The 17,329-nt window shown below is 37.9% G+C and overlaps 1 protein-coding gene across 1 annotated transcript in view; it reads right to left on the reverse strand.

Annotated features, from left to right (window-relative positions):
• COL25A1 (collagen type XXV alpha 1 chain) overlaps positions 1–17,329 on the reverse strand; it is a 310,675-nt gene that overhangs the window by 20,816 nt on the left and 272,530 nt on the right. Inside the window, exons 19-23 of the mRNA XM_037393238.1 lie at positions 5,770–5,832; positions 5,013–5,081; positions 4,054–4,098; positions 2,339–2,383; positions 1,703–1,780 (exon numbers count right to left, since the gene is read on the reverse strand). Coding sequence (XP_037249135.1) covers positions 1,703–1,780; positions 2,339–2,383; positions 4,054–4,098; positions 5,013–5,081; positions 5,770–5,832 — 300 coding nt within the window. The remainder of the gene's footprint in view (positions 1–1,702; positions 1,781–2,338; positions 2,384–4,053; positions 4,099–5,012; positions 5,082–5,769; positions 5,833–17,329) is intronic.

Genomic DNA, 17,329 nt, shown 5'->3' on the forward strand with positions numbered 1-17,329 from the left:
GAGTGGGAGGCACAAAGCAAAGAAACTAAATTGTTCTGAAGCTTCTAGGCTGCTTGATTACTAAATTTTAAAAAAACAGACAGGCAGCCCAGATCTTGCAAACTCTTGTCAACTTCTTAAATCAGCAGGCCAAATCCTGTACAAGTTCACAGCTTAGTGCTGAGCACTGAAACTTCTCATTTGCTTCTATGGGAGAGCTGCAAATCTCAGAGCCCCCAAGAAGGTGGCACCAGGAAACATAGGAATGGGTGCTTGCCATCTGAAAGGACTGAGCTGGATTTGGGAAGGGTATTTTTGACTGCTCCTGTATAATCTTATTTAGATCACCCTTGCAGAACCATTCCATTAATGTAAATTATTTGTTGCCATGGATCAGAAGGTGATGACATTTGAAATTATTTACAAAAAAGGGCCTCCTAATACAGTTTCAACCACTGCTTCAGACTTTAGTCCCTTTTTAAGACTCCTCGATGTGCTGCAGCTTTTCTGAGGAAACTTGAAAGTAACATTGATGCCAGAGTTAACACACAAAGACAGGATACAGGAGATACAGGGGCTAAAGCCCCTGGTAAATGTGTCTGGTGATATGCAACATTAATTTCAGGCTACTTCAGGCATCTATCTCAGAGACTGATTTAAAAGACTGAAAGTTGTGTGTCCCTTAAAAGTAAACCAAATAATGAGACAGATATAATTCAGAGCCTTACAACATGCCTATGTAGACTTCCCCATAGACGCCACACACAATGAAAGAGTGGACTTAGCCTTAACAACATACAAGCTTTCACATTTTAGTAAATGCAGTGAGATTTTTTCATTTTTCAAAAGTCTTGAAAAACAAATGACTGGCCAGACATCTATCCGCTCCCACTGAGTAAATGCAAGAAAAAACAGCTCAGCGGATTCAGTGAGAAAATGATCAGCTGCACAATGAGCCAAATTCACTCTTCAGTTGCACATAAGCAAGCCATTCACTTCGGTAGAGCTATAATGCATGGAATTTGCATCTGAGTAGACTGCAGTGTAAATCACCTTGACTGCAATGACATATGTCACCTTGGTACTTTGCTTTTATGCAAACGCTCATTCATTCTTTTTGTAACCCCACTTTAATCCTCCACACTTTTCTGCACACCAGTCAAAATAAGTTTTCTGGAAATAAATAAGTTGGAAGACTGGTGCTTGGTCTATTTAACAAACTCAAGTTGCTGACTGAATCCACAGCTTGCTAATGGAACCATGTTACAAGGTTTCCAAATCTCAAATATTCTGCACTTTGCATTTTATAAGAAGAGGAGGAGGAAAAAGAGGAAAAAAAGAAATGTCAATATAATACTACATGAACTGAAAAGCAGACACTTCTGTTGAACCTATGTATGTGGCTTATTACATCAATTCAGCACTAAGCACCAGAGCCAGCAATGAATCAGCTTTATCCTCATTAGATGATGTCAGTACACTCCAGGGGAAATGAAGCTAATTCACTCAGCTAAATTGTATCAAGGAAACAGTTTGTCTAACATGGAACAGAAAACATGGTTTCCAAATATAGAAAGAGATCCCTGATTAATTAGCTCAGCAAATCTTGCAAATCTTTGCAAACAAAATGTTTTCAACGTCTACACAAAAGAGAAGTAGAATGCTGTCAAACTGCTCTTTCCCAGATCAGACTAAGCCACTCCAGCCGTGTTGTATTGCATACCTGCAGAGCTTCGTGGATATTGCCATTATAATCAATTATCTCTGTTGCACCTTGATCACCCTTCTGTCCAGGTGGTCCCTGTAATATATTTTCCATAAAAATTTTGAGACTTAGCCAAAAATAGCCAAAGACTATTCTACACATTTAACTACTGACACATGCTTTGATTTGATTGGGTGGTGTTGGAATCTTGTTATACTTACAATATATTACTACAAACCACAAAAGTTACCATTAAACTAAAGATTGTTTTTAAAGGAAAATATATATTTTTTCAAAAGTAAACATAAAGAAACAAGTCAGTACACAGTGATTTGTGCTGCAGTGGGAAAGCAAATATATGAAACCTCTGAGGTTAAAAATTTAAGCAGTTCCCATACTCTAGCTCTGTATTAGCTGTGAACAATGTCAGAACATCTGGCATGTAACATCCTGCCCATGAGCTGTGAACAGGAGACTGCTCCAAATGGTAGCAAGGGCTGTTATTCATATTAAAGGCCAGTTAGCAACACACATTCCACCAGTCAACTGCCCAATTTCACCAGATTAACTAGAGTTGCTGACACAATTTCAATTCATAGCGTGGACTGAATCTAAGAGTAGAAAGCAAACAGCTGAAATGAGAAGCAGACTTACCCGTGGGCCTGTAGATCCTGTGTCACCTCTGTCACCTGTATCGCCCTATGCAAAAATGATATTTGAAAACAGATATGCCATTTGACAATATATCATGTAGTTCTTACCTTTTAAATAAACCAGTTTAAAAGGTCTTTCATCATAAACAGAATGTGGATCTTAATTAAAGGAAAAATTTCTTTAAAAATCTGTATTGTGGCAGGGTTGACGACCCATTTTGTTCTGTGTGAATTGTTACAGAGTGCTGTATTGGTTTGGAATAAGAAGTCCCAAAGAATCAAGCTTTTTTTCCCAACTATTACTAATATGTTTTAAGCAACAGAGAGAATTTCAAACATGTATGCATTCATAACCCAGCATCCAATAACTACGATTCATTTAATTTCATGCTTTCATAGCAAGATTGTATATTTTTATTTTACTCCAGATTAATCTGGGTAAGAACTGCAACTTTTGTTCGTGTTGAAATCTATAAAACTTTGGCAAAAGTCAGGGAAGAATGATTAATTCACCTGTGGTAATAGAAAACGTAGAAACCAGAAAACTTTCCTGGGGCTAATGAAGAATATGGAGAGCAGGCTAGTGGCAGGACAAAATCAAGGTTGTGACATCTGTCTCTCAGTGTCGCCTTGGCAGCAGCCAGTGAACATGTCATTAGACATTTTTAACATGTCATGTTAAAAAATGAAGCTCCCAATACTGGATTGACTTTTGTGGTCCATATTTTCAAGACAAATATGCAGGTAAAATGAAAAGTGTATTTCTCTTTTTTGATAAAAAGGGAATTAAAGGGGATGTATTTATCTTTTTGCTGCATTTTGGAAGTGTCCAGGTACTGTAGGCAAATGAGAGGCTGATTCACTCTTCCACTCTCACTCTGATGCTTTAATCTCCTCATCTGCTCCCTCACTTTCCAATGTTTCCTTCTGGAATGAGGTTAAGTGGCACTTATCTAATCATGTTCTTAAGCACTGTGAACGGGCCTTACAAGCGCTGCAAACAGTATCCCACCAGTCTCCATTGTCTCGTCATCTTTATTGCGACAGTAGACTCAATAACTGCCAAAACAATTCTACTTTCATTTTATTTTGACTCCATAATATAACATGAAGTCCAGTGAGCACAGTATTTGCACAACAGATGAAGTAATAGAAAAGCATATATTTTATCTCTCTTCACATATATGCTAATCAACTATATTTATATAGAGATGGATGGATAGATATAATCAAAATAGTTTTTAAAAGTAGGTTAAACACTAATGTAACCTACAAGTCTTGCCTTTGAAGGACTTATGACCAACATATCTCAGCCTGCAGTATGTGGAATACCACTGATTCCCACCCAATTCATCAAAGTGTGGATCCACAGAATTATTGCAAAAACCAATTAAATCTTCACAGGCATTGTCAGGTGTTGGTTCCTGGCATGTGCGAGGACTAACACACATTAGTTACACAGAGAGAAACCAAGTTGCACAGGCAGTTGAATAGATGTTCTAACAGGGAAAGAACCAGAAACAGTGTTTAAAACATGCAGGATTTTATTCTAATAGTTGAAAGTGAAAGTCAGAAGGTTTTGCTTATAAAGAACACTGCAGACTGCTACAAGTTCTTTTAAAGAGATAAGTGAAGCTTCTGTGAAATGTTACAAATAATTTATCCTAAAACCATTGTGTTAATTACTCCACTAAAGACAGTTTTGTTACTACTAACCTTTGACCCTTTTGGGCCTCTAGATCCAGGTTCACCTGTTTTCCCCTGTTTGAAGGAAAAGAGACAGGAGAGAGATGATAGAGAAATGGGAGTGCCGAGAAAAAGAAAAAAGAAAATTAGTAATGACTAACTACAGTATAGAACAGCAGAAATACTTCATTTTATATGACCAAGATAATGAATCTGTAAAGGCACTGAATTTAATAGCACTTAGAGTAATATATTCTTTAACACCAGCATGCAAAGGCCACAGATTCCATCCTTTCAAAGGAAAAGTAGTATTGGCATTAGTAAAGAGTAGACATCGTTAACATTGGTTTGTGGGAATGACCTATGTCATTCCATAGCTCCTGAAAAATGATAGCTAAGAGACAGAGAAGATAGTTAAATGTCCTAAAATAAGGAGCTTAAAATAAAGCATTACCACAACTTCTTTTCCCAGCAGTTCAGGTGAATACAAACTAACTGGCCAAGGAGCACAGAATCTGCCCTACTGTTTTCAAGATGTACCAGAAAAGGAAAACTGATGGTATTGACGCAGTGGAAAATATTAAGACAATGCTAAAATGTAGTTAGAATGATCTTTTTCTTACAGAGTTAGAAAACAGCATGCAAAATGGATTTTCTCTGCATTCAATAGCTTCACTGGTCAAAGAGTTTGAAGTTCGATGCTGAAAGTTAGGGACCTGGAGGTCAGGACTTTAGCTGGAATGAATTAGGCTAACTCTGTGACAGTGTATGTAGGTAGTATCTTTCCAACTAATAAGAGTTGATTCAGACAGCAGTTCCACAGCTGTGAACACAAAACTGCTATTGTCTTCTGAACTGAACTGGAGTATTTGACAGAATTTTCATTTAAAAGTTTACTCACCAATGTTTTGTTCTATTTTTCTGCAGAAAAAAGATGGGTTCATAGGTGTAAAGCTAGCAAAACATTTCCAACATAAAATCATACTGACCTTTGGTCCAGGAACTCCAGGTTCACCTCGCTCACCCTTCCCAATAGGGCCTGCCTCTCCTCTGTCACCCTATTGCAAGAGATACAAATATATCACAAAATACTAGGTGGTCTTCAGCACAACACCAACTCAGCATGACCAAAGAAACCAAACCATCAGAAGAAAACATTTTCACGTTCAACTGTGACTTGAAATGAGTTGGGGAACTGTCCCCTGAGTAAATACAGTCTTCTTGAAGGCAAAAGAAGAGGGCTTCAAAATGGAAATGGGATTTGTAAGGTATTTTTCCCCTATTCTGAAAGGACTGCAATAAAGATTCCCAAACTTTGAGACTGTAGGTTTCATAATATTCTAACTTTGCCATACAATGGCTAAAAAAAAACCCACAGGAAGAAATAAATAAATATGGGTTTAGTGGATCTGTAATTTCAGAGTCTGGTCTACAATATCAAAGTTCTAATACCTCCACACACTTTCAAGCTTTTTTCTAAAAATACATATTATGCCTCTTGAACAAGTTTTGGCATGCTAACATGAGCAAAGGCAATGGATGAACTCAAATTGTGAATGGATGTAACATCTGCCTTCACATTATTTGACGGCATCGGTAAAAGACACATATCTCATAGCACTGGTCCATGAACCTTCCACATTTTCCTCCACTAGTACAGTCTCAGTCTCTACTACTTGCTGAGGAAGTTGAATTTGACATTGGCTCTAAGGACGTTCCACTGGAGTGTTGGCCAATTACTCTTACCTTTGTTCCTGGTAGCCCTGGCAACCCAGGTTCTCCTTGTGGACCAATGAAACCTGGTTCACCCTTTAAAAATCAATATGAGAGGAACATTAGATTACTTATTTTGCAGTATATAATTACAGTAACACAAGTTTCTTTTGGATAATATTTTCCCTGTATTGCTTACAGCTCTCCAGCTGTGATGCAGCAGTTACACAGACGTATTTTTCATCATAGGTAACATTCATAAGCATGAATTCTTGCAGCTAGCCATCACACAGCACATGAAATGCAAATGGAGGTGTCAAACATCATTTTTGTGAGGTTAACAACTGTTAATATGCAACCTGGACTATAACATAATATATCAAACGAATATCAAAATAAGTCTGAAGACAGGAGGGGAGTTCTAAGTGATTCCTTAAATTTAAAAAGGGACAGTTCATTTTAGTCATGTGTTATAAGATAGTTTTCTATTGCAGCATGTGAATAGATAGGCAGACAGGGTAAGGGTATGACAAAGCAATGACAAATGAAGAGGCCAGATGGTCCTGTTGCAATGTCTTTACAAGGGAGGTACTTAGCTGCAGCATCCCCCAAATGGAGATCAAAAGTGACCTTCCAAGTCAGAGACTCCCAGCACCATGGTACTCTCCCTCCTCATTCTTCAGTTCTTTATACCCTGATGACTTCTCTGGATGTGAACACCTGGGAAAGAGCCACAGCTCTCCCTGTTCCCTCTCTGTTCCGACCCCTTCCTGCCCATTCATTTGTACAAATGTAATAGGCAAATAGCAGGAATCAAGCTAAGTTGTAGCAGAAGCAGCATTAAGCAGAGGAGTAAGGACTTATTTTATTACTCATCTTTATGCCTGAAGGGGCATCGCGGACGATTAATAAGCCATACGTTTTCCTTCACAAACTCTTGTGGACCAGGCTTCCTGCTATTTAATCTTGCATTTTTTTCACATAAATTTGAATGAAGAAGATGTACCCAACAAGCTATGGTGAATCTTAAAATCAGTACTGTACCCCAATTAATAAAGATTTATTTATTAGCCTTTTAACAATATCCCTGAAATTAATAACTAAAATTACCTATCAAATGCCTCTTCAAATAGCTAAAATACATATGTGTCATAAACCTATATTGACATGATTACTGAAAACATAAAGAGACAGTGAATATAAGCAGTTGGATAATTCTTCTTTTCACTTCTTCGCTTCCATAGAAATGCAGGTAAACTGCATGGGGTAAGCAAATTAGGAAGATTTCTTGCACATTCATCTGCACTGTCATCAGCAATCCATCATTAACATCATTAACAAAGCAAAGAAGGTCTCTAGCAAACATATAACCAGAGAAATCCTTCCTGTGGCTATACAGAGAGCCATAGGAAACTCTCACTGACCTCAATTTAGAGTATCAAAAAATACAACAAAATAATGAGTTTTCTAGCACAAAGGTCCAGTTGACCATGGTTCAAAAAATTATAACAAAGAAATAAACTAAGACAAATATGTCACAGACAATCATGGGGTTTTTTTGCTGTTATGGGAAAATAACCTTACAGTTTATGCAAGTCTTCATATTAGCGCACATCAGCAAGATTAACATAAGGGTGTCATTGCAGATGGAAGCACTTTAATGTCAGTAGATGAAGAACAATGCAGCTTCAATCACTTATTTTAGAATAAGAAGGTACTCAATAGCCCCAGACTGTTTTAATACTGACTTTACTGGGACTAATTTCTTGGCCAGCTAATTATGACTTCAGGAAGGACAAACGTGCAGTGACTACATGATTCAATCTTTTCAGTGGTAAGGCTTAGAAGTGTCATTCAGAGGTTGATGCCCAGCTTTTGTGTGAAATTCTCACATTTTGCTCAGGACTATACCAGTTGCATACCACAAAAGAACACTTTTGGTCAAGGTCCAAAAGGAGGTCCCACCTTCCCCCCAAATCTCTGAAGAGACAAGAAAAATGTGCTTTGCAATATCTAGTGAAATTGATAACAGGAGAAGCTGGTGGCTTAATTAGCATAAGTAGAATACAGATCTTATACGAAACAGAGTTTTAAAACATTATCAAATGTGGAGGGGAAGAAGCGGTGTGTCAGAGACTAGGAACAGATCTGGCTGAGTAGCAGCTCTGCTGAGAAGGATGTGGCAGTTATGGTAGATGCCAACTTGAACATGATCCAAGAGTATATTCTTATCACACATTAAACTTATTCTTACTGCACAAACTGCATAGTTCAGACCCGGCTACATTAAGAAAAATGTGCAACTCTCCCTCTATCTCGTGCTGGTGAGGCTAAGTAGACTAAAAGACAGATCTGATTTGCCATCTGAACTAAGTTTCTAGGTAAAAAGACAAGAAGTCTGGACAATGTGAAACTGTGACCTCTCTAATTTAATTTCAAATTTCTTGAGTGTAACCACAGCATAAAACATTAACTAAAATGCTCATTGTGCATCATAATTTTGCACCATTCAAAGTTACTGGAGGTAACAACTGTTACCTCAGGTTTGTGTCTGGCATTTCTGTCTCAATTACTCAGAAGAGAAACATTTACATGAGAAGCAATGCCCATTCCTCATACCTACTGTATCCTGCAATTATATTCTGCAAATATTGCTGGCTTCCTACTTAATGTTATCCTTTATGCCATTCAGATAGGAAAAAAAAATAGACAATCTATCAAAATTAGCACTGCCAATGATGTGTGAAATGTAAAGAAAACAGTTTTCTCTCAGTAAGGCATGCAGATGTCCCTGTTATGCAAAGCAAGGGAGAGACCATTCTGATTAGTCCATCACAGAAACATGATGTTAGAACCATAGAGGAATGCAGTTAGGAAAACAAGGACTAAGGGGTTTAGGTTTTGTTTTAAATATATGATATCTATGATTTAGTTGGAAGGTAGCTGCAGGAAAGCAAAATTAAGTGCTTGCTTAGGACTGCACTTTGATTTGACAATATTGTAGCTCTGGGATTCACAAACACCTCCTGATCTTATGTCTCTTGATTAAATGAGCCAGGACTTTGTCCCAAACCACTGTGAAATGCTGAGAGGAATGGAAGGAATCAAAGTAACCAAGATTTATAATAGTTCCCTAAACATCTCACTACAACTTCTTACAATAAACCCAAAGTTTTAGTGAAAATCTGTCACAAGCTTGTTTGCCTGCTAAAGCAGGGGCAGGGAACACAAAATCTAGAAAGAGGAGTTAAACAGGTAGGTTTGGAAAGAAGAGTAGGGAACTCCCCCATCTGAAATACAGTTTGGCAGCTGTATAGAAAGCCATCAGCAAGTGATGACTCTGTGCATTTTGGTTCAACCCTTTGGCACAGTTACAAAATCACTGCTTAGAAAGTGATCCAACTGCTTAGAAAGAAAATCCAACAAGACGAAGTTCAGCATTCAAACTTCACCTGCTGTTAGGGCTTGGAGCAATTTGTATCAACCATACAACACAGGCAACTTCGTATTAGAAAAAAAAAAAAATCAACAAGCTTGCAAATTGCTTCCAGTTTACAGGAGTGATTTGTTCTTTTTAATAATTTTTAATGGCTTGGTATGTTACTGTTTTAAAAGACTAAAAGATTACCTCTATGTGTGTTCATTTTCACCCTCAAATATTTGTCAACTGTAGAAATATTAGTGGGCCAGACAGCAAATGATATACTACTGTTCACAAACCTTGTTAATGTTAATTTTCACCTTTTATCATAAAATGTCTGAAAAAGAAAAAAGCCTGCTGTACACCTACTGCAATTTGAGCTGTATCAGAATTTAATAGTAAAAAAGCTGCCTGTAATTTACTTCAGAGGACAGTAAAATTTTAATGAGGATTATTATCTATACATATTCATAAATTGGTTTTCACAGTGATCAAAGCTTTTATGGGCTGAGGCAGAGGTTAGCTTAGATATTAGAGGTTAACCCTAAGACACATGGTTCACGGTCACTGTCTTGTTTGAACTTTCATAGAACCTGTAATTGGCTAAAACTTGGACTTTCACTTAAAAAAGGTGAAACAGCTGAAATTCCATTTGCAATTATAATTGCTGTTTTAAACACCATTAATTTGGCAAATGTCTACTAACAATGTGGTTCTCATACTGTATTCAGATAGAATTAGCCTTCGTTGCACAACTGACACACACAACAAAAGTATTTGAAACTTTGCTCTTGCAGAGGGACCCAGCCCACTTTCAGTGCCTGAAATACATGGCTGTATGCTGATACAACCCATCAGTAGAGAACAGCAGTTGTTGGATACACGGGTTTCCCACAGAAGGATCTTCCTTCTATAATTATTCTTCTAATGAATGTAACACACATTTTCCCATCCAGATCAATGTTTGCCAAAAAGAAAAGCTGTGCTGCAGAAAAGCACCCAAACCATGGACTTTTCTGTAACAATGAAATAAATTTGCTTCCATTTCTGAAATTACTATCCTACTTTGGTAAATAAAAATATTTGAAGTAACTGATAAAATATTTCATTGTTGCTAAAACTGTAAAACACACGAGCCAGTTATTCCCTTTATGGTTTTAAATTGTGCAACAGCTCTCAGAAAACCCAAATTTTTAAAGTCTCATGACCACCTTACTATTTTCCTTCTACATCAGATTACTGCATTATTTTCTTTATGCTGTAGAAATGAGACTAAACCAACTTTTAGACCATGAATTTGCAAGGAACAATGTCATTTCGATCCTTATCCTTATCTAGTGCTATGCACTAGAACTAGTTAGAGAAGTTTAAATGTCAGACTCTCACCTTTATTACATGGCTTATTGGTCCTGAAACATTATATTCAGTGTCTGCCCTAGTGCTGGGACCATGGCAGCTCTGCGCCTCCAGGGCTGACTGGCAGGTCTGCCACAGAGCCAGGATTCACCTTTCCCTCGCATTTACTTGGAAGTCTGAACACTCCAAGGCCAGGACTCCCGTGTGCACACCTCTGGGGTGGGAAACCATGCCAAAACATCCAGAATTCCTGTGGAGGATTCTGCTAATGTGGGTCCATCTCACAGTTTTCATACAAGGAAAACCTAGCTGTGAGGGCTGGAGGAGAACCCTGACATACTTCCACACACAACCTGGGGGCAGGCTTGGAGCTTCCAAACTCCTGCCTGTAGGTCTAATGGTTCTCCCAAAATTCCTGCATCCAGCATGGGGCACCCTGCAAACTCGAGTCATAGATCTTGGGAGAGCCCGAAGTATCCTTTCTGACAAACACTGTCATGGAAGGGTTCTCATTTTAATCACATCAAGAAACCAAGGTATGCTTGTCTTAAATGTTACCCTGACTCACTCCAGGCATATTTAAAACAAAAACAGTCTGATAACCTTTCCTTGCCTAACTCTACTGAAAAAATCCTGCAAAGGTGATGCTATACAGAAGAAGACCTAGCAAAAAAACCCCAAACCCATAACCCAGATGCAAGGCAATTTGTAGAACAACTATGAAATTATAATAAATTGGATTTGGTTCACTGCTACCTGTGTTGATTTCCCAGAAATTGCCATCTTCTGCCCTCAGACATTGTTACTGAGATTACTATCTAACCAAAATGCTGCAACTTTTCCACTCTGGAGAGGCACAAGGGGTAAATTCTCAGGAGACTGGAATGGAGCAGTCCATGGCAACTGATGAAGCTGTGCTTACTTATGTCCTGCCTGCATCTATGGCACTCAGTTCCAGTGAGACAATTTTTCAGAAACTCTGTTGGCCTTAGACTATACAAGTCAGAGAGAATGGCACCTTATAATTTCTCAATGTGAAGAGTATTAAAGGGACTTTATATATAACCTGATGTCCAACGGAATTTTGCTCTTGGGAGGACTACAGTATTCAGCTCATAAGAAAGAAATAGGCAAGATAAAAGGAAATCTGTTAAAAAACCTTAACCCCATTTTATAAGGTCTTTGTTAAAGCTTTTTGTAAGAGTTCAGGATTGGCTCCAGAAATGACCAGTTAAAACAGGTTGTCTGGCTCACTCATCGCATTTGAAACAATATCTTTACTCCCAAATCACTCTCTCAACTTAGAAAAAAACATTCTGGTTTAGAATTTCCAGATGCATGTTTAGCCTTTATGATTCATTTAGAATTAGAGAAGTAAAACCTTACAACCTGGCTAAAACCCTGAAGCTTCACAACATACCCTACTTTGTACGACATTTATTGCTTTTTAGTGAGACTAATATTCCCATTCCTTTTAAGTTCTTCCTGCTTAGAAGGTATGCTGCTTTGGAAGGTGTTAACAGAACCAGTAATACTGATTAATTCTGCAGGTATTAGTCATGCCAAGGACTTCTTATTTAAAAGCTAATTATAATTCAAGTCAGCATGGTACCTGCTTCTCAGAATTAGAATAAAAACACTTGTTGTAATGATGTTTAATGTAATTACAAAAAAATGCCTTGTTTTTAATTCTTTGTGATGACCGAACTGTTAAATTATGAAGAATCTTTCACCAAATTGCTTCCTTTAGAAAACAGTTAGATGACAAATCTAAGGACTTTTTGTTACTACTCTGAAATATAAAGTACTTTATTGCACACACTCTTTTCTGACCATCTAAAATTGTGTATTTGAGGCACAGAAATACTTTCAGATTACTGATGTCAAGTCTTCTTTCTGGATAACAAAATTGATTGACTTCTGAATACAGCAGAATATTGGACTCTCAGATTAACCAGCTGTTTTCAAAATTTTGGATTTGGATTGGGGGTTTTTTGTTTGTTTGTTTGTTGGGTTTTTTTCCCCAAAGAAAAAAATTAAAATACACTATGAAACAGATGCTGTGAAATAGAACTTTATAAACTCAGTCTTCCAATTACTAATAGCTTTAGAGGAAACAACATCCAGTGTTTCAGTTATGTTTTAGCCTTTTCCAGGAAAGAAAATGAGAGCTTTCATGATTTCGAAGATATAGTTTCTGATGGATTAATAAGAACTGAATATATCTCAAAGAATGCGCCAGTACACACTCCTGACACATGCATACTGTCCAATGTTAACAGTGATTTCATTTTCTGGCCTTGATTCTCAAAATTAGTTCTGGGAAATTACATGTCTACCCTATGCAAGTAATTACTGCTGTAACATATGGAAACCAGACAGTTAGGAGTTAATGAACAAAGCTAGATACATAGCTACATCCATACAGATACATGTTTGTATATGTACTTCCACTCTAGAAACTGAATACTGAAAATCAATTTCACAGTTGTGTAATTTTTTTAAAATTTTATATTTTACCTACCCATGCATAGAGCTACTTCTGAAAACAAGCCCTTCAAACACAGGTACTAAGTCTTGGTTTTTTTAGATCAGTTGTCTTTTTCACCCAGAACATACATCTTTCCAGTCTACTTTTCAGTATTTGACCTATACTACACTGTATATTTTCCTCTGCTCAGGCAGATGACCCACTCTTAAGAACACTATATGTGAGGGATGAAAGGTTGGAGATTAGTTCACAGTTTAATATTTCAAAATATGTATCAGCTCAGGAAAGTGCAATTCAGGGAGAAACCTAAGCTTCTATGAAGCAGGGTTTGAAGCTGATTTCCCAAAATTTTCAATTGCTGCAATTAACGTGTTCAGCAAATGTCTGGATCCTGGATTTGGAGGTGCCTGTCACAAGGTCAGCTGGTCCCTTCCTGCTCTTGAGTTCAGGCTAGAAAGAGGTCCGAGTATGGTGACCTACAGGGTAATGATGAACTGAAGCCTGAACGAGAATATCTGAGTTCTGGAAAAAATGCAGAGAGATATAGGCCCTCCAGGTTTTCTGGTAACAGCCACTAACAAGGAAGAAAACCTGGAAGAAGTATGGAAATATGGAAAAGGAAAAATGTATCAGGAAAATTTGCCCAGCCTTCCTAAGAACTTGTGGGGGGAAAGGGGAGCTTGAGGAACTTCCCTATAAGTGATGAATGACATTGACTCCAAAATGAAATGCTTGGAGCTACCATTTACTTCAGATTTCCTTTCATTTTGCTACCAGATGAGAAGACCAATATCTAAACACATGAGCTTCAACAACAGTCAGTCTCTGTTAGGAAAGAGTTTAAATAGGAGAGTAACTTCTATGCACCCAGCTTGAAAATTCTGCCTCTCATTTTCTCTGAAAGTTTTCTTTTGTAACAGAACTCACTGGATGAAAGGAGTATCAATTCTTATAAAAAATACATTCTGTGGAGCAGCAAGTTTTTCAGTCTTCACGTGGAATTAGGGAAGTCACAGGATAAGATCTTCGAGTATGTACAGAGAAAAAGAAATTTAAGTACAAAGCAGATGAAAACTAGAACTGCTTTTGCTTTCATAAAAGTCCATGTCCTTATCAAGGTTCTTCTGAAACCTTGCTCAAGCACAGTCCCAGGGAAGTCAATCCAAAGTAATTGAATAAAAAGATACAAGATGCTTAATACTGGCAAGTCTATTGAGTCAGCTAGTTCCACTGGATCTGAAAATAGAAAACTTCTCCTACATCCTAAAAGCAGAAGGGCTAAGCATCCTCTCTTTTCTCATGCCAAACCATTCAACAGCAGCTTCCTTGAACACGGTAGAATAAAAACTTAGTTGCACTCACAAAATTTGTTTCAGTATTTGTTTTAAAAACAGGAAGAATTGCTAGAAATGTTAAAGAAAAGCCAGATCCTGCATAAAGTGCTGCTACTGAGAAGAAGCTTGTGTTCTGTGGTCTTCCCATTTCAGTGATGAATCTGAGGACTGTATTGCCCAAATGCCAGAAAATGCAACACAATGGATTTGAGAGATGTCTGCCATTACAATGGATAAGGGTATACATGATTTACATTACGGTGAGTACTTTGTATGTATCATCATACTGCTTTGTATTTATCATCCCATGAAAGTTATGAGATAAAACAGATATATGAAGTTTGTGTTTCATAGAAAGTATTCTGCGTCTGCTTGGCATCAGTTGGGAGATACCAGAGCAATGAGTTAATACTCCGTGTTTAGGTGCCTTACTTGCTTCCCAAGTGACATGGTGGAACACATTCAGGGGCTCATTAAGTTTCCAGCCATTCCTAAACAGCAACAGGTGCTTGAGAAACGTTTCTCCAGCATGTCACAGACAGCTTTATCACTGTCTTGGAAATAACTGACTGCGCTTGTGTTTCCTCCATGGCACCAACTGACAATGAGGAGAGAATGAAAAAGAACAGGAAGAACTCCCAAGACATCCGTATGTGCATAGTGAATGGGTCTAGAAAAGTAATAAAAGACCCTGCTGCATACTCTGAATTCAGATATGATACTTGCATGTCCGTCCAATGTTGCTGTTCATTCAGACTCCAGTATCATGTTTAACCAAGCTCTAACAGGTTCCTGGGAACATTGATTAATTAATTGAAATGGCATTATAAGAAGCTGAAACTTTCCCAGTGATTAGTATTTATTAATCCTTTAAGTAGTTTGGCTACATGTTCAAGCATACTGGACTGGATGCCTTGGGAAGCTTCTTCAACCATGAGAAGAAAGCTGAGATGTAGCTGGAAAGATACGGTCCACTGCCTGGCATGGCATTTATGTTTTCACAGGCTGGTGTAGCATTTGTAAGGAATGCCATGTATGTGCACAGTTACCTAAAGCATTTCGTAACACAGCCTGCCACTGTGGAGAGATTCATTCACAAGAAAGCAAATTCATAGTTCAGCTAACATTTGAAGAAAAGGAGATTTCAGTTGCTTACGCAATAGTCAAAGGGAAGACCAGATGAACCACATTCAAGAGTGTCCTGTGTGTAGAATATCCCTGTATGCTATCTTCTTTTCATTACGTGGAAGTACTAAGAGATACTGAAGGAAATTCTTTCAAAATTAGGCAACATGGGGTCTTCTCTTGCATCTTTCTTGTCACCTGTCTTGAAGATGCCTCTATGTATTTGTCTATCAACATCCAGCCATTCCAAAGCTGTCTAGAACATAACAGCTCTGTAAACACGATCCTCAGACAACTAGTTTGTTAATTTGAAATCACCTGTGTGATTTATGTTACTGTATATCAAATGGATATGAACTTTTGCTATTTGTTTATCTGATTTCCGGAATATATAATGTCCCCGTTCTTTGACTACTTGGCCAGTTGAACACTGGTTTAAGCTATATCCATTGATCTACAGGAATTAATGCATTTCAGATGCACTTGCCACCTAGGGCTAATCTTTCCAATCCATTTGGGAAATGTGTTTTATGAATAACTCAGGGAAATAGCCAGAAAACAAATATAACATGTTAATTTCTAGAACATCACAGGAAGACACAAATTTGGAGAACATTCTGTAATTCGAATTACATAGGACTGAAGAAGGATCAAAAAGTGCAATGAGAACCCTAAAGCTTTTTAGCTGTAAGGGACCTTAACAGAGTATTCTATAGAAGACTTTGGAGTGTGCATGTGCACACCTGCATAATGTCACAGAAACTGAAGAGAACAATACTGTAGAAAAGAATAGTATTAAAGTAATACCAGCAATACAAGAATATTCATTTTTTTTTCCTACTGGGAAAGAGATTAAATGGCCACTGCATTGTACTGAGCCCCATCACTTTCTCCTACATGCCCCTACTAGTGATTTGCTAGAGTTGCCAGATGTCCATCTCAAAAAGCTTGGGAATAGCCTGCAAAATCCCTCCTGACAGCTACTGTGCTGGCATGCAAATGCACAAGAACTCTGTAATCCATTTCCCTTATGGAAACTTCTTACACGTTGTAACAAGTTCCTAGATGTTGTAATGACATTGTGTGGGGTTTGTGCTGTGTCTTGCATTATGCCACCACTGCATATCACTACTAAGACAGAAGAGCAAAGACATATCTTAGAGTTTTATAAAGTCCTGATAGGGACAGACCCCAGCAGTCCTGAAAAAAATGTAACAAACAACATGGAACAATGAGGAAAAAAAGAAAAAGTCATTGCTCCAAATAAGATTCTTTTCAGTTTTGTGTGGTAATATCGTGATAGCTTCAACAGATTGCAAGTCCAGACAAATGGATTTCCTTCATGCTCAGGTTTCTCATCCAGTCACTGTTATTTCACAGTAGCTTTCAATCAACATTAGTTGACTGGAAATTTGTTTCTCAATATCACTTAGGTTGTTCTTGGAAATTGCTGACATTATTTTACTGTGGTGATACATAAATTTTGCTAAAACAGAGGATGAGAAAAAGGGGCTAAACTACTACTTTTTCTTTGTTGATGAGTGCCCCTATCCTAACTCCAGCCATTCTCTAATTTCTGCTACCACTGCTCATGCCACAGATGTAGGCTCTACGACAGAAAAATCTAGGCTTTTCTGTAGACTTCTTAATTGAACAGAGTTTACATATGCCTTGAATCAAACAGCACCCACCCTGCAAGTCTGATGTGATCAGAAATGCTTTGCTCTCTCCTATGCATGTTCTGCTAGGTCACTTGTCACCATCTAGGGTGTGTCTAGCCACCTCAATGCAAAATTGCACTGGATAGAATTTCCTCACTGAACCATCACTCTCCCCTTTCTATTTTTAATAGAAGCTAGCGCTCTC

The sequence above is a fragment of the Falco rusticolus genome, chromosome 1 (assembly GCF_015220075.1).
Source record: "Falco rusticolus isolate bFalRus1 chromosome 1, bFalRus1.pri, whole genome shotgun sequence".
Lineage (NCBI taxonomy): Eukaryota > Metazoa > Chordata > Aves > Falconiformes > Falconidae > Falco > Falco rusticolus.